The following is a 25,380-nucleotide window of genomic DNA, read 5'->3' as shown; positions in this document are numbered from 1 at the left end:
ATAACTGTATTAGATAATGGGTGCTGCATGGTACGCGAGCACATCGTCACCAACTAATACTAGTGTATTTTCTCGACCATAAAATCTTTCAAAAAAAAATTACTCGGACGCCACTGGTGAATTTTAATATTTTCCTTAAGTTCCTCAATGTATTACACAAATTTCATTTCGATTGAGTTTTGGTCGAATTCTGTTCGGTTTCCTCACGAGTTAAATAATGTATAAACTTGATCGAATCAACGGACTCCATGTAAGATTTTTTTCTCGGAATTTCAGAATTCCACGACTCAATCATTACTTCTATACCATTTTTTTTTTTTAATCGAACGGATTTTACATCATTGTACGGTTAATTGATCTTCCATGTTAGGCAAATTACCAAGTTCAGTTGGGTTTTTACTCGTGTGAACGAATACTGTGAAATCCACTAATTTTGTTAAAAATGGTGTGAAAATAATCAAAGTATTATGGCATTCTGGAAATCCTAAAGAAAAAAAAAATCCGAAAGCCCTGGTGTCTGTAAGTTTTATTAAATTTACAAGTTAATTAAGTTATGAGGAAACCGAACGGAATTTGGCTAAAAATCAAGAGATCGAAAATTTAGGTAATAGACTGAAGCACTTAACAAGAATATTAAAATTCACCAGTGGCGCATCAGCGAATTTCCGCAAGTAAATTTGTGGGCAGAAACCTCAACACGTACACTACCCCGAAAAGTGGTTAGAGTTAATCTATCCTCGTATCAAGCAGCGTCTATTACTTACACACATCAAACGTGTAAATTCTATCTGCAGTGGGTCAAGCACAATTAAATAAAAAGCTAATCATTCCTTAACTTCTAACACCCAGTATCTCCGCTATCGATCGAGATCGGACACACGCTCATATTAACATTTTCCCTTATTTTGTACTAGAGAACACATAATCTCAAATAGTGCCCTGCCGTCCTGAAACACCTTGTATAGATAGATACTTCATATAATCAATTGCTGTTTTGAGGTTGAGTGCTTTCCACTTAGTTGGAAACGGTATATTGGAAGACCATTGACATAGACTCCTGCCCCTGAAGCTTTAATGATCTATGAATAACGGGGGTTCTGCCCAGAATTTATTGAATATTTAGAAAGGTTCTCTGCTGTTATATCTCACATTTATGAATTTTGTACCAGCAACGATACGTCCGATGTAGGAGTCGGAACACGTTTGTGGCCTAGGAAAGGTCATCGATGATTTTCTTGGATCACGCGATAGAAAAACGTTGAGCTATTTGATTCTTCGAGACTTCTTTGAATGCGACAAATCACGATCTTCTCATTACCAAATGAAAATCCTATGGACCGAGTGTTGGCGCTTGCAAACAAATTCAGTCTTATCTTGGGGATAGTAATCAGGTTGTTTACGCGGAAAATAAATATTCAGATAGGACCAATATGAGTTCCCTAGGGTTTCATGCTGGGGCCATTACTTTTTATCATTTAAACATCGGACATATCGAGGTCGACGAATTTTCGTAAGCTTCCAGCACCTCCTTTAGTGCTCGTTTGATCCCGATGATTATATTGAATTTTAACGGAGAATAAATTCTGACCTGGAGACCCGGAAAAAGAGACGGAACGAAACTAACTTAAATGAAGGTTAATCCTGTGTAATGAACTTTGGGTCAAGGGCGAGACAAGATATCAAATTGATATTGAAATAAGTGAAGTTTCACCTGAGTTCATGATGTGTGCTAAGAATTTATGAATGTTTAAGGATCGGGGGCCTGAGAATTGAGAACCACGCGAAAAAGCAATGTAAACACGTTTTGAATAAAAACTTTAGAGGGCGCTTGTGCCACCCCCTACCGGCCGCATGAGGAGGCGAATTTGGCCGATCGCCTTGGACCGCGGACCTTTCTCGAGGGCAGAGGGAGTGCGATTAAATATTTCGCCCAGGGCGCCAGACTTGCTAACGCCGGTCCTGGTACTGTTCAAATTAAGCCATTGTGACTATATGCGCTGAGAAATTGTCTTCACCACTGTAAATTGAAATCTAATTGAACTAGCAGAAATTTCTATTAATACAGTAATGCATGTTATGTTAAACTAATTTTACTGGAGCAGAGAACAAATTTGGTCTAAAGTTTACTTTTGTAATAGCACGTTGTGCATTGTGCTGTTACGGCAAGTGTATTTATTTAAACCCAGTTTTTAAAGCTGCTTTACTGTGTCAACGTAGTAAGTTTTGAAATGTATAAGCTCACCTGCCTAAATCGTGAATATTTCAGTACCACGTGAGGTACGAATTTTCTACATCCAGTATCAAATTTTTGCTTGCTTTAGAAAAGTACCTCGCCGGCGTACGGGGGATTGATTGAGTGGGGGAGTGAGACGAAATGCACATCGAAAGAAGAAAATGGGCGTGGAAAAGAAATTGGGCACCGAAGTAGGCGGTAGTAAAAGAATACTTATGTAGACGCTTCCAATAGGTTCGTAATTTTGAAGATGTTCGGTTAAGTCAATGTTTTTTATATCATAAAACTGTCATTTGTTCAGGAGCTGTCATTCACTGCAAAATGGGTGATTAAGGGTTGAACGTGTCCAGGCAAAATTGGAGAATATCGATGTCGTTCTCGTTTAAATCGAATAAAAGTGCTGCTGAAACTACAGAAATGATTAATTCAGTTCGGGGGGATAATCCTGTTGTTGCTTTAACCGTAAGTTAAAAAGTTTCGTTAAGGAAATTTTTCGAAGACGAAGGACTTCAAACTTTACCGTACGAACAACAGTTAGAAGCGCCTAAACAAGCGCTTTCAGTTCGTTCGCATGTCACAGACGCCGTACGAACTAATCGAAAAATTGATATCTGCATGAGCTGGTTTTCTCAATATAAAAAAAATAATTATCTGTGTAGCAATCCTTAGCGTAGAAAATCATGGGTTGATCCAAGACAGTCGTCCACATTAGTTGCACAGGCGAACACTCACGTGAAGAAAATCTTACTATGCGTTTCGTGGGATTGGAAGGAATTAATGTCCTACGAGTTTCTGAACCCGATCAAACTGTTACAGTTGAACGTTACCGGATCCAAATGACCGAGTAAAGCGAAGTCCGGGAGGAAAAAGGCCATTTACGGCCCACGAAAGTCGGAAAGTAATATTGCTGCGTGAGAATGCGCGTCCACGTACGGCAAAACCGATCCGGGAACTCATCTTGTCCTTAAGCTAAGAAGTTCTCTGGCATCCGGCGTATTCTCCAGACATGGCCCCTTTCGACTACCACTTGTTCAGGTCAACGCAATCTTATCCGACCAGCGGTTCTCCAGAGTGGAAGACGTTCGAAAATGGCTCGAAAACTGTTTTGCCTCGGAACCATTAAGCTTTTATCGCGAGCGCATCCATCATCTACCCGATAAATAGCAAAAGACCATGGATAGTAATGGAGATTAATTTCATTATTAACAATTCCAATAGGTATGTTTTTAACGAAGCTTAATTTCGCCAATAAAAGCTCAATTTCTATTTATACACTTGGGCTTGAGCTAAACTTCGTCGTTAATTCCCGAAATTCGTTAAAAGTATAGAACGTTCTTGTCAATTTTACGGAAAAGTTCTGGTCCACTTACATGTAAATAAATGACGATGGTTGGGAGCGTTGGGATGTCGGTTTGGTTGAAAGAACGACCAGATGTGTCGTGCTTCCCGTTGGGCGTGACCCGAAGCGTGGGTGCTCCCGGTAGGGCAGGAGTGTGGTGACTTCGCAAAATGGCCGTCAAGTGATGTAGCTGCGGGCTGGAAAATCTCGTTCGAACCACACTGAGTTTGCAATCTTAGAGAGACACTGTTTCGTGCAAAACGCAACAATTTTCTTATGCAATTATAGATAAGTTTTATTGGTGAACACGCATTATTTATGCGTTTTTATCGATGAAGACGGGCAGAAACGAGACAGAACAATCGACCCGCCATTTTACTAGATCAGTCGTAGTACCCAAGTATCCCAGAAGAGGCGTCCGTCACCTTAGCAACAAACATAACAAAATACTGTTTACACCCGACGTCGCGGTTGCCACGTTGGCTTAGGGCTAATAAGACGGGATTCTTAATCCGAAGAATTATGTTGTTTATTTGATTTTGTCCCGCACAATTACAAAAGAAATTCTCTCGAACGAGCAACTATTTCAGCGATCCAGCAATGAGATTCTAATATATTCTGAAAAGTAGCGGATTACTTTACTATTGCCTTGGTTGAGAGAGTACGGAACGAGCTGAAAGAACCTACATATATGTAGAATCGATGTGTGTATTTTATGTACATATATGTATATGTATATGCAGGGTAAATTTGTTTTAACCATATCCCTCATCTGTGTAGACAAATTGGTTGGTTAGGGACAACTGAGAGCAGCACTCTTCACTGTTGCAAAATGCTAATTAATCATAAAACACCTCTCAGAGAGCGTCTCATTTTTCAACACGATGACCATGGCAAAAGTGTCAGGAATTCGGACGTCTCGACGTGCCAACGCATAAGAGGGGCGCGTTCCAGCGGAGCCTTTCATAAAATGGTGCTCGTCGCAATTTTCTTCCTCGGGAGTTGGAAAGTCCTGCTTTCCTACCGGAGTTGTAGACGCGTCTTGATATGTGGGGCGCCACCGTGTATTCTGTGCACTTTCCAACGTTCGATTATTTCGCTTGGTTGTCAGCAGTTATGGAACGTCCCTACGAGATTGCCCGTTCTGTTAGCATTCTCTTTCCCCTTCATTTCGATTCCAGTTTCTTCCCATTTCGTTTCTTTATCAAGCATCTGATATAATAATTTCCGCACTCATTGGCCGGTGAATTGCTACTAAACTGGGCTCACCCATGGGAGAAAGTCGGGCAAGTGCCATGTAAGTAACCTTGATACGGTTACGTACTGTTTTACACGAACGGGTAGCAGCTTATTCGTGTTGACGGGTCGGAGTTTTCATGGCAAACACGTAACTTTCGGACCTTCGAAACCGACGACGACAAATATTAGTTCTTGAGATTGGTAAAACTTAGATTTCAAAACGTTTGAATCGAAGCAGCAGTGGGTGGTCAAATGGGATTTGCAGGCATCTCCAAAGTACCTCATGAACATATGTGTGTACGTCGACATCGGAAAATTACAATACCATGTAGTTCGTAAATTTTTTACATTGTGGTGTTACAGCTCGTAGTGAGACAACGGGAAGCAAACGTTCGGAACCGTCCCGGTACGGAGCACTGTCGAACGAGGTTCCTGCCACCGCCGCTGGTAGATGGCCGAATGTCGGGGAATCCCCTTTTGGACTCATTTGTACCTCCCGAGAACTGGAAGGGAAGGGCGAGGCGAGAAAACGGACGGCTGACGTGTGGAAGTTCGGAGATGCGGTCGAGCGGTGGTAAATTCGTTAGTTTGACTTTCTAAATTTTATTAATAAATCAACATTTATTAATCATAGAGAACGTTCCCAATATTATTCCGACATACATATGTCGCTTCGCTTACCGAAATTAATGGTCTCGCTTGGAGTTCGGTCGCAAACCTTCGTCACGCTTGTAAGATGCTGCTTACTCATAATGTAATATACTATAAAACTGTGCTGCGTGGGTTCAGGGTGGTGGTCGTCGCCTAGAATCTGCTATTATTTTATTTGAAATAAAGATTTTTTTTTCAGCCCCAAAAGTAAGCAATACTTTGAGAGATGTGGGAAGAGGTAAGTTAATATCTGCCTCTGGCGGATATATCGCAGATACTTATACACTACACCTGGTACGTGATTGCACTTGGTGAAAACGTAGAAAAATTCCATTACTCCTCCGGAGATAGGATGGGAATATGACTGAGAATTTCGCTCGCCGTTACACTAAAACTCAGCTATTTTGCACCCTTACATTACGCCTAGGTGCGTCGCCATTTTTTGGTAACATACCCGGCTGGAATCTAGTTACGTTGGTCCTCTAAAGAGTGCTGCTCTGCATAGCTAAAACTTTTAACCCTTTCCTTCGTAAGACCTAGAGTTCTAGTACGTCCGCGTTTCGTTAAATGGGTATACGCTAGAACTTTTCTAACTGAAATCTCTAGGGTTTAGGAAGTTAAATTCGAATTAGAGAAAATTTTAATTATAAAAAAACACGCTAAAATTCGTACATGTACAAACATGTAGTATATACAGTGTGCTTTGGGGTTAGCCTATAAAAGGTTTATTGATTGTGCGATTTAGCCCGGATTTTTTTTTAATTTTTTTAAATCATAGAGCTTGCTAAACTGCACGTTTTTGGCAAAAACGGCCTGGTTGATATCAAATTCAAGGCCCACCATGACAGTTTCTAGGAGCGAAATTTTCGTAAATCACATTAGCGATTTTTTCAGAATAAGTCTGCGCGCGCCGCTGGATTGGCCACCCCACAAAACAGGGCCGTGAAAAATTTTATCGAAAAATTTTTAGTAATAACGATTTTGTGGAAGAATTACAGATGCGCACTGGATGCTTACTTACGGTAGTGGTCGTAATTATAGCGACTTTTAAAAATTTGAAATAAAATATATCCAAATGAAATATCAACAGTTCCTATAATAAACCATCAAAACATTTTTTTAAAATATCGAACAAAAATATAGCAACTCTTGGAAATTTAAAGTTTCACTTGATTAACAAACTTGTGTGTTTAAAGACGTTTTATATTCTACATTAAATAGACGATTTTCATTATGGGTCGAGGTAAAACGACCTCATTAGAGATCAGGAAAATTATCATTGAGCGGTGTAAAAGTGGCGAACGGCAAAGCGAAATTGTGAAGAGTTTGGGCGTGCCCAAGTCAATTGTGTCTCGAATTATTTACAAATTCAGACAAAGAGGAAGTGAAGCAGCTGCAAAAAATTCAGGACGCACAAGGAAAACTACAAAAAGAACTGATAAATGGATAATTCGAATGTGTCAAAAAAATCCATTTCTATCATAAACTCATATAAAATCACATTTAGAGGAAACGGGCCTAGCTCGTGTCAGGTCCAAGACCATAAGAAGAAGATTGGTGGAAAATGGACTATTTGGTAGGCGACCGGCGAGAAAACCATTGCTGCCTAAGAAGAACGTGAAAGCCCGACTTCAGTTTGCGCAGAATCACCAACACTGGACATCTGAACAGTGGAAATTGGTAGTTTTCAGAGATGAGTCCAAATTTGTGTAAAAGTGATGGCCCATCATACGTCAGACGACCTGAAGGCGCAAGGTCGCAAAAAAAGTTTATTTAACCAGCCATAAAACACAGAGGAGGTTCGATTATGGTTTGGGGTTGTTTCTCTGCTCACGGAACTGGTCCACTTTACAGGATTAAGGACGAAATGGATAGATTTAAGTATCATTATATACTAGAGAATGTTATGTATCCATATGCCGAATGGGATATGCCCCTTAAGTTTGTCTACCAGCACGATAACGATCCTAAGCATACTGCGAAAATAGTAAAAGCCTGGTTCGTGGAGAAGAAAGTCGAGGCAATGAAACGGCCAGCCCGAACTCCGGACTTAAATCCCTTTGAGAACCTTTGGAAGATCGTAGATAACAAAATCCGAGGAAAAAATATTACCAATCAGGATAATTTGTTTGAAGAAATAGAGAACGTCTGGAAGTCTATTGATCCTGACATCATTTCAAATTTAATTTCTTCAATGCCAAGCTAGTTCTTCAAAACAAGGGGTGTTGGACTGAATATTAACGGTAATACACAAAAAATTGTTCTAAATATAATATTCATTCAAATAATTTTTAAGTTGCTTTAATTTCGTCGCTCCAATTGTGGTGGTAAAAGGTTTTCTTTTTCCTTCTCCTCTAAAATGTGCTTTTTAAACATTGAGTCTCAGGTGTAAATCATAATAGGCCGCAAACATATTACTGATAATAACAAATCTTATTTTTAAAGAAACAATGTCAATTTAAAATTAAATTTCTAAAGTTGCACTAATTTTGTCCGATACTGTATATCCTGACGCTAACTTCATACCGGTCTATCTGGTATATCCTGACACTCACTTCATACCGGTCTATCTGGTATATCCTGACGCTAACTTCATACCGGTCTATCTGGTATATCCTGACGCTAACTTCATACCGGTCTATCTGGTATATCCTGACACTCACTTCATACCGGTCTATCTGGTATATCCTGACACTCACTTCATACCGGTCTATCTGGTATATCCTGACACTCACTTCATACCGGTCTATCTGGTATATCCTGACACTCACTTCATACCGGTCTATCTGGTATATCCTGACACTCACTTCATACCGGTCTATCTGGTATATCCTGACGCTAACTTCATACCGGTATACCTGGTAGTTATGGTTTTGGGCTTATACGGAATAAGTAAAATTTAAAAAAATGAAAACTTTTTCATTCTTTTAATGAAATTTCATGAAGGCTTCATCGAAAATACTATTTGCTCGTTGCACAGTACTGCGACTTACCGGTCCATCTGGATGTCTGACGTTGAATTCTGTATTCTGTCGCAGCTTCTGCTGTCGTGCGCACGCTGTCGAACAATTTCCGTTTTTTCCCTTAAACTTCAATTTTCCACAATTATCACGATTAATAATTTAATTTGCATTAAACGCAGATAAGTTCTTGACATCGACTGTCGATGCTCGTCGCGTCTGTTTGACAGTTAAACGCTTCGCTTGTCCTCCGTGGCCGACTGTGAATTTTTGAAAATAAATTTATACTGAGGGTGCAGTTTTAGTTCTTCCGCAAAATCGCTGTTGCCCAAAATGTTTCGACGACATTTTGTACAGGCCCGTTCCGCGGGGTGGCCAATCCAGTGGCGCGCACCGTTGTTTTTTCCGAAAGAATCGCCAATACGATTTGTTAAAATTTTGCTTTTGGAAACTACCGCAGGAGGTCTTGAATTCTACGTCGATCGGGGCACTTTTGTCGAAAATGTGCCGTTTATCAAACTCTGCAATTTGAAGAGGTCCGCACCATCAATAAACTTTTTACAGACCGGCCCCAAAACAAATGGGTCGCTCTGTACATCCGTACGCACGTGTTTTATTGTAAAAAGACAGTTACCTGCAGTATGTACATACACACGTATATTATACTAGGTAGTTTAAATGAAGACGATTTCTCTTTTCTATAAAATCTTCCACTACATTTAACGAGCTATTTACTGCATTTGGAGCATTTTCACTCGGCGAAGCAAAATTTCTTAGGGTTTAGATAGCAGAGTACACTTGGTTAAATGTGGGTATGGCAACAGTTGTTCCAACCCTGCTTTCATTATCATCATCATCGTTCGCCTCTGAGTTTCATACGATAAAAAATATTTGTTTTTCACGTCGCTAGATTTTATTTTGAGTTTCACATATGTGCGCACCTTTTTCATCACGAATAAAGTTTTCTTCGACGCTTTCAAAAATATCTTCGTCCGTCGGGAAAACCGTTGTTTCCGCACCATCGTCAATGTTAACATGACCGTCATCAAACGAAACTTCGTCGGCGTTCGTTGTGTTCCTGTATGATGTCCAAATTTGCTTTAATCCATCCCGTGGAAGCTTATCTTCTTCCTCCCAGTCATCAGAAGTATCCGGCAAACGATTGTTGATTGTTCGCTGTTTTACATCGAAATTCCATGTTTTGTTTAGATCTCCGATCGCGCCGAGCAGGGACGCAGATGTAGGAACTCGTCCTTCCGTACGGACGAAAAGTAGCGTTACGATTTGTTTTCTTCAATGCTACTTAAGATTTTTTACAATTCCCTGGTTCGTTGGTTGTAAAACAGAGGGTGAGATTAGGAGGATAATATTCCAGGTTAACGTTTTTCGATGTCGCCTTCGTATTTTCAGGATATGCGTCCTGCATATCCTGAAAATAGGAAAGTGGCCCTCACTTTCCTATTTTTCGGCAGCGAACGATTTATCGAGCCTTTTAGGTCACTCTCGTACGACTCACTGGCCATCCAAATTCGTTCTGATCTATTTGTAATCGGCACCAAGTGATTTTACACCCTTAAAACAAACGTGGACCGTTCGATTTGCCAATAACGAGCAATTCCGGCTCTTCGGATTCACCCATTCTGCTTGCGTCCATAGCTCTAGTTGTCTCTCTGCCGTTTTTGTCACCGGAACATTTTTGGCCCGTAAACGCTAACGTCGCGTTAGGTAAACAATTAAAAAAGACGCCCGTTTCGTAAGCATTAAAAATGTCGTTTTTATCAGGTGAATCGTCTCTCCCAATCCTCACTACATTGTATTATACACTTGCGGGAGCACTTCCACCACAAACCGCCATTTGGACGATGTTATGCCTTTGTTTAAATTCACGTGAATATTCTACACAGCTGAAAAACATTTTGTTGACCCAAAGCGACAACAAATTCCCTAACTTTTTCGTTCGTTACCGTCTCTGAGAGAGACGAGGATTTTTAGCAGGTGCGGTAGTAACCCACTTACGCATAGTTTCATCGACGTCATTATTAACACGAGCTGGGAGCCTTTTTTGCTTGTACAAATTAAAATGGGGGTCACCTGGTTTCGGCAAAATTGCGCCTTTATTTCCTTTTCAATGGTCGATAATGCCTTAGAGGGAATCCTAAGCTGTTTCGCATCGACTTCTTTCCGCCTGAGCAAACAATTTCGGTTTTTTTTTTTAAAGAATTAAACATTTTTAATTTATCTTTGCAATTTTAATGCAAAATAATTCCACATGCACCGAGCGAAACGCGCACGACAGAATCACTAAAATCCCTCAAAATTTCACTATCTTTACTGCAACTGGTTTGCAGCCGCGCGCAACGCGTGATGCGTGTTCCGAAACCAAACACGGCTTCATCTGTCGCCTTCACTTGTCATTGCAAACCGGTAAATTCCCGAATTGCAATGGGCATTTCCCCGACAAGTTCGAGCCAGACTCGGCGGCCCGATGAACCTCACTCCGAGTGCTACGAGCGTTCGAGCTACAGCGATGCGACTTGCGAAGATAAAATTACCGAACGAGATGGTAAAAATTGAGTTTTGCGCTTCCAAACATTCACTTTGGAGAATATTTCGAGTCAAAGGAGTTCAAGTTGGGAAAGTGCTCCCGTAATCGTGACGCCCCAGTGACAGATCCACCTTCTCTCGCTGTTCACCTGAGAGTTAAAGACGCCGATAATGAACCGGCCGATGAGCGCCTCTCGGCGGTAGGACGCATATGTGTCTTAACCCTCAGCTTTAGTACTTAGGAACCTGACGGGACTCGCAAACTTTCTCGTTGCCGAATGATCGTACTGATCTCGTACTTTGTCGATCGAGTTTTTCCACAGTTGTAAACCTGATTTGCGATTCGTTATTTAAAGCGAAATAATTTTTACCTCGCGAGCTGTTCTTTCGAGATTCGTTATAACGCATAAAGCTATCCGAGTATCTCATAATCGCACTTCCAGCTCTAAAAATGGGGGTGGTACTTCGACAGCTCTATTCGAGAGGCAAAGCCGGGAATTTCCGCATTTTTAATGCAATATCCAGGCCAAAGAAAGTTTGAGAAATATATGTGTGAGAGATGGTATATTGCTTTTAGCAGCGACCCCGTTTATTTGTATTGAAAATTGAGCACACAGGATGTACCGCAGGTAAATAATAAACGAGATTCTTTGAAGAACGCTGATTTCTTCGACATGATTTCATATCAGGGCGAAACCATGCGAACTGTTCTCCATGTATATATACAGGGTGTCCCAAATGAAGGGAGTTCCATGGGGATCATGGAAGCGGTAAGAGATACAAGGTGACTCAAATTAGCAAAAAGGAGCGTATTTTTGTGCCCAATCAGAAAATGTTTTAAATTTTAAAATATGCACAGGAGTTGTCAAAATATGAGCAAAAAACTGAAAACTGCGATTTTCTAAAATCATAAATTATGAGTTCACTGTTTGAGAAAATTGTACCAAATTTGGCAGTTCTTTACTGTCGACAACTGCCAATTGAATGGCGTTTTCAGAATTTTCCCAGGCCTCCTAGATTTCGAGAAATTCGATTCAACTTTGTTATTTCCTATGGCCGCCATATTGGATTTTGGTGCCATCGAACAGACAATAAAAAAAGTTTTTTAACCGTGTATCACAAAGGTGCCCTTGGACCTGCCAAAGTAAGAAAAATAAATAAAAACATTTTTCACCTTAGTAGGCTTAGAAACAAGTGCTTTAGTGTTGTTATGGTTGCTTTAGTGTTGCTATGGTTGCTTTAGTGTTGCTATGGTTGCTTTAGTGTTGCTATGGTTACTTTCGTTACATGCAACGAATGTCAACAAAAAGTCTTCACTATTGTTGTATTTGAGGTCAATTTTATTCAAATTTATTTCTCTTTAGGACCCCATAAGCAGTTGCTCTAGGTATACCAATATTGTATTCTATTTGACGCAGTGAGATGCGAGGGTTTTCAACAACACTCCCAACAACATAATTTTGCAACATCTTCGTTAATCCTGCGTGTTCTGGTTTCCTTTTCGAATTATCCATATTTATGTAGACTCACTCTAAGCCTATTAAATATTGCGCGCCCAGGTTGACGCCTCTCTGGATACCTCTGGAGATACACACTTTGAGCTCTACCTACGTTTCTTCCACTTAAAATGTGGCAGCCATTAATCTCCAGCTTTTCTTGATTCGAAAACCGTTCCATAATTTTATTATTTGAAAATTTCTGCCGAATGAAAGCGTAAAACTGATAAAAATGAAATAGAAAATATAAAAATTCACCTCAAATACAACAAGACTAGACTTTTTGTTGACATTCGTTGCATGTAACGAGAGTAACCATAGCAACACTAAAGCACTTGTTTCTAGGCCTACTAAGGTGAAAAGTGTTTTTTTTTATTGTTCTTACTTTGGCAGGTCCGAGGGCACGTTTGTGATACACGGTTAAAAAACTTTTTTTATTGTCTATTCGATGGCACCAAAATCCAATATGGTGGCCATAGGAAATAACAAAGTTGAATCGAATTTCTCGAAATCTAGGAGGCCTGGGAAAATTCTGAAAACGCCATTCAATTGGCAGTTGTCGACAGTAAAGAACTGCCAAATTTGGTACAATTTTCTCAAACAGTGAACTCATAATTTATGATTTTGGAAAATCGCAGTTTTCAGTTTTTTGCTCATATTTTGACAACTCCTGTGCATATTTTAAAATTAAAAACATTTTCTGAATTGGTAAAAAACGCGCTTCTTTTTTCTAATTCGAGTCACCTTGTATCTCCTACCGCTTCCATAATCCTCATGGAACTCACTTCGTTTAGAACACCCTGTGTATATATTTATATATATATTTTTTTTTATGTGAACTGGCATCGAACAACGTGTCCGAATTTTTTTTTACCAAAATCAATTTAGTGCGTTTTATAAAGCAAATGCGTTGAAACAAAATCACAACCAAAAGCCAATTTTGCCGCACGCATTTAAAATTCAGTGTCACTATTAATTCCTCCTGTACACTGGGGCCCTAGAGAGCGGATCAATCCCGCTTCCGGGACTTTCGAACATAGAACAATGTATCTTGTTTATACGTAAAAAACAGCTTTTCATGAAAAACCTTCCGCAATTGAAATAAGGGCTTCTTTACGGAAACCTGAAACAAATGATCCGTTATGTTAAAAACAGATCGCGTCACGAACCTGAAAGAAATGGGACAGAAGCCCGAGACTTTTCCAAGATCAATTTATCGCATCGCAAGACACTAGAATGTTAATAGAGATAAATAATGTACCTTTGGATTTCGATTCATTGTCTTAGATGGAATAACAAAACCCGCGATGCCTTGAGACGTCCCTAACTATACAAATGCAAGCCCTCTGGTATTCCGTATGTGACTCCAATATTTCCTTTTGTGCTGCCTGAATACCGGAACTCGTAATATGCATTTGCAAGGAAAGGAAAGGCCACATATCCCGTTTCCTTTAGGACATTGATAAGTTCAGAGATTTAGGATCGATCCGTTCCTCGTACCAAGGACCGTATAAATTTGAATTCGCTTAAGTTTAATGTTCTACCAGTGTTTCTTACACCATTTTTTCATACGATACACACAGGGTGTAACGGGTCATTATGAATATTTTTCGGAGGGTGAAAGTAGTCTGCGAAATTGTGAAAAAATGCCAACAGACCCATGATCAGAAACGCACCGCGTCACCTGCGCGGCTTTTCAGACCGCCCGGCCCGGACAGTCTGGAGTTTCTCCTGGAGACACGTGAAATCGTTGCTCTATCCGACCCCAATTGCAACAGCAAGGGAATTGGGGCATTGGAATAGTGGACTGATACAACATCGTCCGCAATGCATTTAAAATATTTAAAAGAACCTGCTGATCTATGAGGAAAAAAGTGGAGTCCTGCACCTTGGAAGGAAGAGGATGTTTCCCAGAGTTTTTTTTATTATTTTTTCTTTCGTTTAGATGTATTTTTATTTTTCCCTTGCATGTTACGCGTTGCTTCAAGGACTTGATAACCGACCTGCGCGATTATTTTTCTCTTATTTTCTCTACGCTCTTAATTTGCACCGACTGCAAATTTGACGGAAACGGTGAAAGACACGAAAGCGTTGCAAAAGACTAAAAAGCTGAAAAATCGGAGAAACAATTCGAATTTGTGTGTTCCAAAAAAAGATGCAACGCATAAAACAATACACGACCCGAAAATGAACACGAAGTATGGAAGAGGCCATGACCCGAAAAAACATAACACCGTGTATATGGTTATCGACGATTTTGACTTTTTAATAGGCGCGTGAAATTGGAAAAATTTCACTCAGTGCGCACGTGAGAAAAACAGAAAATACGAGGGAAAATGTGAAACTTTGCAATATACGGAAGATGACGAGTTTGTGGCCATGGGTCCATTTGCATTTATTATTAATAATTATATATGTCGGCGCCTTAACGTGTTTATGATGAATAGTCAAGATAAAGGGACCTGTTGATTTGTTAAGGGTCGGTGATGAATTTTCAGGAACTAGCTGAATATGAGTTATGGGCGGCTGCCCGATTTGGGTACCTCGTTTAGGTTTGGATAAAGAACAGTCCCCCAGTGTGAAATACGAATGGGTCGGGTGCAACGGGGCCAGGGGGAGAGATAAGAAACGGTAGCGTGGGAAGGACAGATGCTCAGATAAAATGGGGAAGAGACAGTTAGTGTGATACAGTGAGCTGGTCCCGGATCAGCAGCTCTTTGCGACTAGTTTTAGGACTCTAGATTAGTGACTTTGTACCGACTAGTGTTTAAAGCGTCGTTGCCCTTTTAATATAATAAACAGCGTTAATCGAGTGTTTTTGAATTCCTGAACATGGCGTCCAAAGGAAATTACCCCTCTATACCGACATATACAACGTAGATCATATAGAGCATTAAGTAAATAAAACGAGTTTATAACAAAGGCAGAAAGGCCAAAAGAAGCCTTTTTTTAAGAAATAAATGTGATTTATATACATATATAATCATACATATATAACATAATAATATATGTGTACAGGGTGTGTCTGAAAACGTGGTGAAGAAATTAACGGGTGAGTTGTGAGACGAATTTAAGAGGAAAATTTCATATAAATTCTTGTCCAAAAATGCTTCGGTTTCGATCTGTGGGATGTTAAAAAACCCTTTTGCGTTTTAACAAACACTGCCAAAAAACCATTGTTTTTTGGTTATTTGGCAGTTTCGCGCAACCAACAGTCAATAGTCGTCAAACTCGACAGCAACCAAATGGAACAAAAAATCATGGTTGACTCCACTAAGTGTTGCTTCGTTATTTAAATCGATTGATGCGAACGACCTCGACTATCGTCGCGAACATTGCCCAAACCGTCGATTTAAGCGAAATTCGGCAAGAAGCTGAAAAGTGACAAAACTCAAAGCGGATTTCGGAAATTCGTCGAAGAGATTCAAATTTTAACGAAAAAAATGTGATAAGTGAGAGCTCGCGACCGCACCAATTCGCACCACCCCGTGTTCGAAATCGAAGTCTGAAAATTTACGTTTGTAAGAAATGCTCAGCGCACAACGTGTACAAATTTTCAGCAAGTTTCAATAAAAAAATAAATAAAATAATAAAAAAAAAAACGAAAAAACGGTGTTTTCTAACACCCTGTAGATCGAAGCCGAGGCATTTTTGGACAAGTATTTATATGAAATTTTCGTCTTAAATTTGGCCCCCAATCCACCCATTAATTTTTTTATCGTGCACGGTCGCGAAACCAGGCCGTAATTCAGTTGACCATCGACATCCTCTTAAGTTTATGCCTCGGTTCTTTCCACTTCACGATGCCGCATCCTCAACGACGACATGATACAATTGGAGTGGCGATCCTCTGGGCGTCCGGCGCCCAGACGTGACCAAGCGGAGGTGAGAAACCCGGGTAGTGGTCAAGTTAGTTGGTAAAAGGAAGAGGCCGACCCAGCCCCAAAACCATGAACTGAGATGAGACAGGCCCCGGTCAGCCCGCTCTTCCTCCTTTCGTTCCTCCATTTCGGTTAATGAACGCACAGTTCCAGCCTTGATTTCTCGACCTGTGATTCCTTTCGCAGGTACAACCGCCGTCACGCACCAACTCTAGTATTGGAATTTGATATCCCGATACTACGACCACGTATTCAGAAACGTCGCGTATATTACTTCGCGGAGTACACTCCCCCCCTGCGTGACGTCCCGACGACGCTCTGTCACACCCTGTATAAATGAATAACACTCTCGACGCCTTGCTGAGGTATGATGCACACTTTGTGACTGCCGTATCGGTGACACGTGCACGACCAGTTAAAATCGATAGTGAACATTTGCTGCAGTTCGAAAGAGAACTCGGTTCAAGCTTGACCGCAACAGTTGCTTTGCCCATTAATAAGCAATCCCTTCGGTATTCCCAGGGCGAAAATTTAACAACTTCTTTCATCAAGCAAATCGAGTATTTATGACCCGCACCAGCGCGCTAAAGTCGACCATTGAATCCCGAAAAGGCTGTACTGTTAAGTATTCAATTTAAAACGTATAAATCCATTTCAAAGCCAGATGGACGAATATTTGATTCGACGAAGTTCGAATTGACTTGTTAGTATTCCGTTTGGGAAGAGGCCAAGTTAGATGAGCAAAATCAATCTTTCTTCTCAAACTTGTGTAGTAAGCCGTACAACAAGACGGAGGGAGGGGTGTGAAATTCATTTAAAATATTCCATTAATCCAAACGCCAAAATTTTAGAGAGATGTCACTAAACGGAAGCATTAATCTTAAAGACGCCTTGAGCAAAGCAGGATGTATGGAAAACTTAGTCGTAGATTAATTGATAAGGCAGATAAATTGTTTTGTGAAAGACGATAATATGTTCTTGCCGCGGAGTTTATTAATGCTCCTCAATACGGTTTAAAACATCCGGACCACGGGGAAAATCTCATTCGGTATTTTACCTAATGGACGCCGCGAGGGCGATCGCACCGAAGAAAAAGCGGATTCGAAGGCAGCGATTAAACCTATTCCCGAAGAGACATAACTCACTGAAACTACAATTCAAGTAAATCCTGAAAAATGACGAAAGAAGGTTCTCAGAACAGTCTTTGTTTCTTTAACTTTTATTCGGAAGTATCCAACTTCTTCATTACGAACACGTAATTTTGTTTGCGCAGGGTAACAATCGTGCTTTCAGAAAGGCAAAAAAAAACAAACAACCAAACAAACAATTTTAAAGTTATTAGAACTTATCCTCGGAGAGCCCTTTTTGTCTGCCAAACGCCCTAAAATCGAATCTTTGTAAAAATACCGTGTGCATCTCGATAGAGGGTTTCGAATTAAGACGGGAATTGCCGTTGCCGACAATCAGGAAATTTGCTCCGGGAAGAGCGGCAGCAATGCGTAAACCAACGCGTGAGGGTGCGCAGTGGGCCGCCTCCCTGTTACCGCACCCTTGCAGCAGGCCGGCGAACGCGGCGATGCCGATTTTGGTCTCCGGCCTCGTTACTTTCCGGGCGATTTCGAGACGGTGCCCGTCAGGGACGGGCCGATCGAGGCAAATACCACCGCGACTTTCGATTCTTTTCGATCTCCTAGGAGCGCCTCTTCAATCACGTGGACGCTCCTAGCCCGACGAATCGTTCGGTCGACCCGCTAATAGTAAATCGACGATGGTCCCAACGGGCCCCGTCCCTCGCTCTGAGACCGGCCGAGCGCCCTTCACTCACAGGCGAGTGCCGCCGTGTCAGCGGCGAGGGGAAGGAAGGCCGGAAAGTACCGTCCTTTTCCCTAACTTCAGATCCAAACGAACGATTAATAGAAAGAAAAAAAAATTCATTTCGAATTAGCGATAAGAATCGCGTTCGTTATCGACGCCCTCTCGCCGTCCGGTGAGCAAATTTTCAACTTTAATCGATACGAATCAATCGTTTTTAAGCGAAACGTCCAAAGAGGACATTAGGGAGTGTTGCGGCGATCGGAATAAATGGAAATCCGATGGTGCAATACCGGGCGAGTACGGTGGCGCAGTGCAGGTTTGCATAGCCGAGGTGCAGAATAACACGTTTCGATTAAAGATTAATTCGTTCCATCCGCTTGACTTCCAGATAGACGGTGAGCAAACATCGGCATGCGCAGAGACGACGTTACTTTCCGCCCCCTCCCACGTTCGCAGCAATAAACGAGACGCGAGGAACCTCGTGTCTCGAGCTAACGCGCGTTCCTCGGCGCTCTGCGAGGACGCGCGGATTAAAACTGGAACGCCCGGTATAAACGGCCATTTCACGCCGTTGTTTTCCCCCCGATTCTGGACCTAACGGAATAAGCACTTTCGTTATTTGGTGTCTATTCGAGAGGACGTTTTACTGACCAATCGCCGAATAAATTTCAACACTCGTTCGATACGATGAAAATGCATGAACGGAATAATAGACGATTCGTGTGCAGGAGGTTTTATCGGGGAGACCATAAATATTCGCCAAAGCAATAAGTGTTGAAGTTTAAATCTTGTCGAATCACCAATAAACAAGACAGACAAACTGTGTTTTGTCACAGCGAACAGGGACGCTTCCGACAAGTCGAAATAGAAGTTATTTGTATTAGAAGGTATTGTGATTGAGCCGAGGCTCAAGGTATGGGATGTATGACGCGGAGCAAGGAGGGGGAACACTTCATTTTTAAGAATGGTCCGGGTCTCATTTCCGGCAAATAAGTCCGGGAAATATATGTGTGTACCTGCGAATGCGAGACGCCGCCGAGGGACGTTTTCCACTGACAAGAGTGGAAAATTCGGTCCTAGTTCCGCAGTTTGAAACGTTGTAAACGCGGCCATATGCCGCGGCGAGGGTTGCGAACGATTCGGTAATTTCCATGCTTCTGCAGATGTCACCGAATAAGATTTGCATTTTTTGCGATCTGCATGTTATTTTTAATTCATGTCGTTTCGAAAACGATGCATATCCAGCTACAGCAATACCGTGCTGCTACATAATCCATCAACTCCGGCGAAAACGCTGAATCCCGACGGAAGCTTTATGGAATTTACAAAGACTTCTATTAGATCTATCTCGCTATAGCTAGATTAATTTACGAAAAGCATCGGCGAGGCCTTATCAAAACAAAATAAAACTTTTAGTGGACTCATTTATCTGGTCCTCCGCAGAATCATTTCGCAGTGCATCATTAATAATTCTGCGAGGCTAAAGGCCCACGTAATTTATCTTTTGGATATTTAATTTCCATGAATGTTCAGCAGCGGTTTGCTCAATCTATCTGTGGAGGGTACATTAATAAAATGCGAAGGCTGCCGTAGCGGTTCATTTAATAAGCCCTGTTAGTTACTAAATAATTGAACGCCGTAAGTCGGATGGGGGGAAAAAAAGGGCAACGGAATCCGATGCCCGGCAGACGTAGTAATGAATTTATAAGCCCGGATTTGTCGGGGTGTCTTACGTGTGTGTGCCGGGGAAATAGTTCGCCGAGTGACGCGACAGATTTCAACCCCCGGCTCAACTAAAACATAATGCCTCTAACGCCCCAGTCTTATTTCCGCCTTGTACGCTAAAAAGGAATACATCCTCGGGGATTTTGCACTTACGCAGCTAAAGCAAACGTATGGACCCGGACGATGAAAGTGTTTCCCTTGTGAGTTAAATTTATCGCCGTCTCGGTGACACTTTTTCCACAGGCTTTATTCTTCTTGGAAAAATTGTCTCTCGAAACATACGCGTCTACAGAACGACTCGATTTGCAAAGCTTTTGCACAAAAAAAAAAAAATATATATATATATATATATATATATACATATATATATGCACCGATATCACGTGCCCGTGCGGGGGTTTGGCGTTTGCGAGCCGAGCAAGATCAAGTTGTGTCCGCGTCGTCTTACAAGTCCGATTTTCTGGACAAAATGGCGAACGCCAAATCGCCGGATCTTCTCCGTCTTAGGATGCCGATCGGAGGGTCGCGCCTCCTCCTCCCTCCGGCCGCCTTGGCGGATCGTTTCCCGATGCATTTCTTCCTCGTACCTTTTGTTTGCACGTCAGCGGCGATTGTTTATGCGTAGACGCGAGCGTCCTCGCCGCAAGGGCAAAAAGACCAAACGGTCGATGGCCCGTTTCCTTGTGAATTGAAATTTTTTTCATACAGGTGTAGCATTACCGTGCTAACGAACCGGTGAAATGCTCCTTTATTTACCTACTCTATATCTCTCATTACCCCTAATAGCATTTTTTTACGACGTAATGAAACGCTTCTGTCACTGCATTACGGCCGAGCCATGGCAGGTAACGGTTCCACACGCGTCTTTCCCCATCTCGAATTAATTTTTTTTTTTAATTTTTTAGACGACTTTTGGAGACCCGCAATCGAATCCATAGAGACGCTCACAGGGCTCATAATTCGAATACCAGTTCTCCCAACTGTGCTGCGGTTGAATTTCCTTGTCGCCCTAATCCAAGTTTTCCTTATAATTGAAAACTTCACTTTTAGTTTCTTCATTCGCCACGCCTGGGAATTCGCTCTAAACATGACGGTTTGTATTATATCCGCATTTATTCATAAAATTACTGAAACATTTTTCGTCTTTTTTTTTTGGTAGGGAATCTCTTACATGGCCCTTTTCTCGTGCAGACACGACATTGCCGAGACGTTGGCGTACTTCAAAGAAACGCATAGCTGGGATTCATACTCAATGGGAAGGAAAATTCACCAGAAAATTAAATGCGACGCCGCAGGCAAGATTGCACTTTTTGCTTTGTTTTGCCTGCTGGGATTGGCCCTAAACATAATGGCAGGCATTTTCTATTCCGACATCATGCAACGCGAATTTCTGATCCAAAGAGCGATGCCCGAATCATTTTCCCACACGAAACTCTCCTACTTGTTGATGTTCGGCTTGACGCTAACCGACACTGTGGGCATCTTCACTGTCTTTCGTTATTTTTATCACGTGGTGCATTTGCGGTACCAGTTCCTGCTCCTCAGGGAGTACGTGAGAAGAGCCGCGAGGAAGAGCGGCAGTGACGAGCAAAAGGAGGTCGTAGCGATGGTGTGGAGACGGCATCAGGTCCTCAAAGAGTTAAGTGTTGCGCAATGTGTTTCTCGCCTTTACGCCCGCGCGTGCGGGACGCAGTTTACTACACACGTGGGGTAAAACCCTGCTTTCAGCCCACGCACGCATCCGGTAAAGCCGCTTTGCTGCATGCATGCGGGGAGGATGCAAGGACATTATAAATCAAGGTTGTGTATTGCATTATTATGGCCCGCGGGTCCGGTTTAAATGCTAAAACGGGCAGCGGTGGTGTGTTGGTACATATGAAGTGAAGGCCGTAATGGAGGGACGAAAAATTCGCAACCGACGACTTTTTCCACCCCCCGACTCACCTAGATTTTATGAAATTATCATAACTCGGTTAACATTTTACTTCAGTTAATAACTGTCTTATAATTAAGCACAGATGGTCATTTATTTTCGTATAAAACCTGCTAAAAAGGGCTTTTGCTTCCTTCCTTATCCAACAGCTGTGACATTTATTATTAGAGGAATTTTCTTCGTAAATTTTAATGGTAACTCGCGCTTGTTTCGCACTTTGCCAAAATAACTCAATTCGGGATTATTCGCGAGTCAGAGACTTGACTCGTTTCGAAATTTTCAGATGGAGCCTAGTCGTAATGGAAATAGGAAAAACCGTTTTGCTGACCCAAATCACGTTTGGAGGCTTTTTCGTGATCTGCACAAGCTTGAGAGCCATATTTATAGTGAGTTTATGAGTAATTAAACGCTGCTTATTGCATAAATTTTCCATTTTTTCCAGCCGGAAATGCGTGTTTTATTTGGCTCGGTGCTGTTGTTTCAACTAGCATACGTGCACTGCCTCACTTATTTCGGGCAAAACTTCGAAAATATGGTAATGGAAACAATTATTAGTCGAAAATGTGCACGTTAATCAGTTGATAATTCTCGATAGTTCGAAGAACTGTACGAGGCGACCGTTCAGGCCTTCGACTGGTTCGAGTGGGACACGGAGAGCGTCAAGAATTACATGTTTGTCATTCAAAACATGCAAAAAGTTCTAAAAATGGAGATTCCAATGTTCATTTCGTTGAACTACATCACCGAAGTCCGGGTACGATTTCATCATTAAAAAATAGAACGATCCTCGGACCGGACACGTTTTAGATACTGAAGGGTTCTTACGCTCTCGGAAGCATGATCGTTTCGATAGCAGCTAGAAACTCCTATTAATTGATTGATTCCGAGATTTCGAAAAATAAGCTTCGGCTTAGCCGTTGCTTCGTCAGTGTTCGTTCCCGATCTTAAACCTCTAAAAGGGCTAAATATGTGACTGGCCCGGCTAAATCTGCCCGTCCCCAAATCCGAACCATCTAGCCAGTTTTATCCATGACGATCTGATAAGATCCCGTTTGTATAAAGTTAACCCTCAATATCCTGCTCCACCTGTTTTTATTAACCTTCTTTCCGGAATTAAGACAATTTGTTTTCTGTTTTCCGTGATGATTTCATTTCCCTCTCGGGACTCGATTTCTGGATGGAAACTCACGCGTTCGCATCGATATTAATTTGTCACATTTCCCTGGAATTCAAGGCCGATAGTAAACAATATCTCACCGTTTAGGGGGTTGAAACCTATTTCGGAGAGTAAACAAGGTGATTGATTATTAGCTGTACGCGAATCAATTTGAAACAAGGTTTTCTCTCATCCTTTCCAAACAAACCAATACATTACCACCACAATGGACAAAGCCTCCGGATGCCTACGGGATTTGGAAGAAATTGGAGTTCTCATCCGATTATTTGCCCCTGGATTACATTTTGGCACAAACTTCATCAGGGTTTAATATTTACAGTAATTATAGGGGCGACATATTAAGCGAAACACTGCTGCGGCACGTCGTCATATAATGAGGTGAAATGTCAAATTCCGTGTATGGAACAGTGCGTATGTTTAAAATTCATTCACCATTTTAACAGGAAAACCGGACATTGTAATTACTCTCCTACTTGAAATATATGGATGTGGACGAAACATCCAATGGATCGATTGAATTTTGATTTGAAAATCTCAAGTAGAATTTTTGAAACTCGTTTAACAGCTTTCCCGTCTAAACCGCGGTGCTGTCCGTCATAACGTATCACAACATAATCGTAACGAATCACAACATCATAACGAACCTCACTCGCCGGATATCCAAGGTGCCTCGGGATGGAAATTAAACGGTCAGTTTTAATTCCTTCTTTGGCCGAGCATGATTCGTCCGAGTTCTACTTTGAGCACCGACTTCGGAGAATTTATTGGTTGCAGTAATTAGGGGGAACTTAATAAACGAAATACTGCGGCAGATCGTAAGCTAATGAGGTAATTTCGCGACATACCGGTGCGCATATCGATCAGTTAAAATTGAATCTGCACTCTACGAGATTATAGATGATACGTTAGCTGAATGGCTAAACCCCAGATGGTTAACAAATTGAAAATAAATTGGAATTCTCTTTCGGGTTGGTTCGTTTAAAAGCTACTCAGCTTTATTGCCTCAGTAAGATATTGCCGAAACGTATTTGGTGGGGCCAATAAGGGGACATTAGTAATACTGCAATTTATTTAGATTCGTTCGTTTTTGGAATTTTACGAGGCATATTTTAGGTGTGCGGGAAAATAAACCAGCCGTGAGAGTGAGTTCGATGGCGGGAAATTGCTCCGTTAAATTTCTGAACGATTAATAAAACTGTGAAAATATTTCCTTTTTATCATTTACGTTTCGTACCTCCAGGAAGGGATCTCTCGATAATCGGCGGATGTGGCAGCGTCGCGACACTCTTTCGTCAGGTCCCACCCGTTTTCGTGCGAAGCGACTAAACGGACATTACGGCACTTGGATGACCGACGGCCTACGGGCCACGTTGCCAAGCTGACGTTCATTAATTATTACTAAAAAATAAATTTTTATTGTTTTTTTTTTTGTGATTGCTCGCTCCGTGAAGTAAACGAACTTCATCTAAGCGAAGTTTAATTACCATCTCGTTACGCCACAAGAAAAGAATACCTACAATTATTGCAGGCGCGTTAATTTTTAGGCCTGCATTGCCTCAAAATGTGCCACCAACATGGAATATTTAATAGAGCCGTAATTGCTTGTTCCAAGTGGCTCTTCGACTCGGGGCATTTCACAAAAGCGCTGCTTCGAATTTAATTATCTAGTGCTGATTTTTGACAAACGAAATAAGAAATTTGCGCTCTTCGAGACTAGCAAAAGCCCCATCAAAATTTTATGGGGCTTAATAATCGCCGGGGCTCCCCGTTCAGCCCCACTCTGCAATGGATCAGGGCTTTGAATTGAGAGGAGTGCCTCCATGTCGATAAAATCGGTGCTGCCTGCTCGGAATTCAATTAGCTCCTAATTGTCAAAGTTCGAGGAGGGAATTTTTTTGTCTTTTTACATCAACTCTCCTTAGACAAGATAACTTATTACAACGAAGGAAATGGGGCGTAAAGTTGGGCTCCATCGGACGTGGTTCAACGTACAATAACTCTAAAATTTGTTTGTCATTACAACATTCCTTGAACACTCAGGTATTATGTAAATCTACGCTCTATTTTATATTACGTTCAAAGCTTAAAAGGGAGCCGCTATGAAACTAAATCGAAAATTCACGTATAAATCTTCAATGGAAGCTCATGGAAGTCACCTCGACAAAAAAAAATTGAATCGTCTTAAGCCATTCGACTTTCCGGGCCTGTAAATAGGGTTGGGACTGCTGCTTTTGATCCTCTTCTATTTGACGAAAAATGCGATCTATCAGAGGGCCGGCGACAGAATTTAATATTAAAAGAAGGAATCGAAACGAAATGGGGGCTCTTCGGTATTGATGTCTTAATTAATTTCGACTCCTCGGGCTTCGTGTCGTTAGTTTGGCGTC

General features: G+C 41.5%; 2 protein-coding genes across 5 annotated transcripts in view; one reads left to right on the top strand and one right to left on the bottom strand.

Moving 5' to 3' along the window:
• The window catches only part of LOC136344923 (potassium channel subfamily K member 17-like), a 105,648-nt gene that overhangs the window by 70,493 nt on the left and 9,775 nt on the right, over positions 1 to 25,380 (bottom strand). Inside the window, exon 1 of one of the 4 annotated variants that reach the window (XM_066292817.1) lies at positions 3,604 to 4,002. The exons of the other annotated variants lie outside the window; for them this stretch is intronic. The gene's annotated coding sequence lies outside the window, so the exon portion shown is untranslated. Of the gene's footprint in view, positions 1 to 3,603; positions 4,003 to 25,380 lie in introns of those variants that run through there. 4 annotated transcript variants of the gene reach the window in all.
• Positions 20,569 to 23,429, top strand: LOC136344858 (uncharacterized). The gene is made up of 6 exons (XM_066292728.1): positions 20,569 to 20,976; positions 21,043 to 21,521; positions 22,100 to 22,202; positions 22,259 to 22,351; positions 22,412 to 22,570; positions 22,624 to 23,429. Exons 1-6 carry the CDS (start codon positions 20,722 to 20,724, stop codon positions 22,687 to 22,689), a joined length of 1,155 nt encoding a protein of 384 aa, XP_066148825.1. The 5' UTR covers positions 20,569 to 20,721; the 3' UTR covers positions 22,690 to 23,429.

The sequence above is a fragment of the Euwallacea fornicatus genome, chromosome 18 (genome assembly GCF_040115645.1).
Source record: "Euwallacea fornicatus isolate EFF26 chromosome 18, ASM4011564v1, whole genome shotgun sequence".
Lineage (NCBI taxonomy): Eukaryota > Metazoa > Arthropoda > Insecta > Coleoptera > Curculionidae > Euwallacea > Euwallacea fornicatus.
This window is presented reverse-complemented; position numbering and strand designations above follow the sequence as displayed.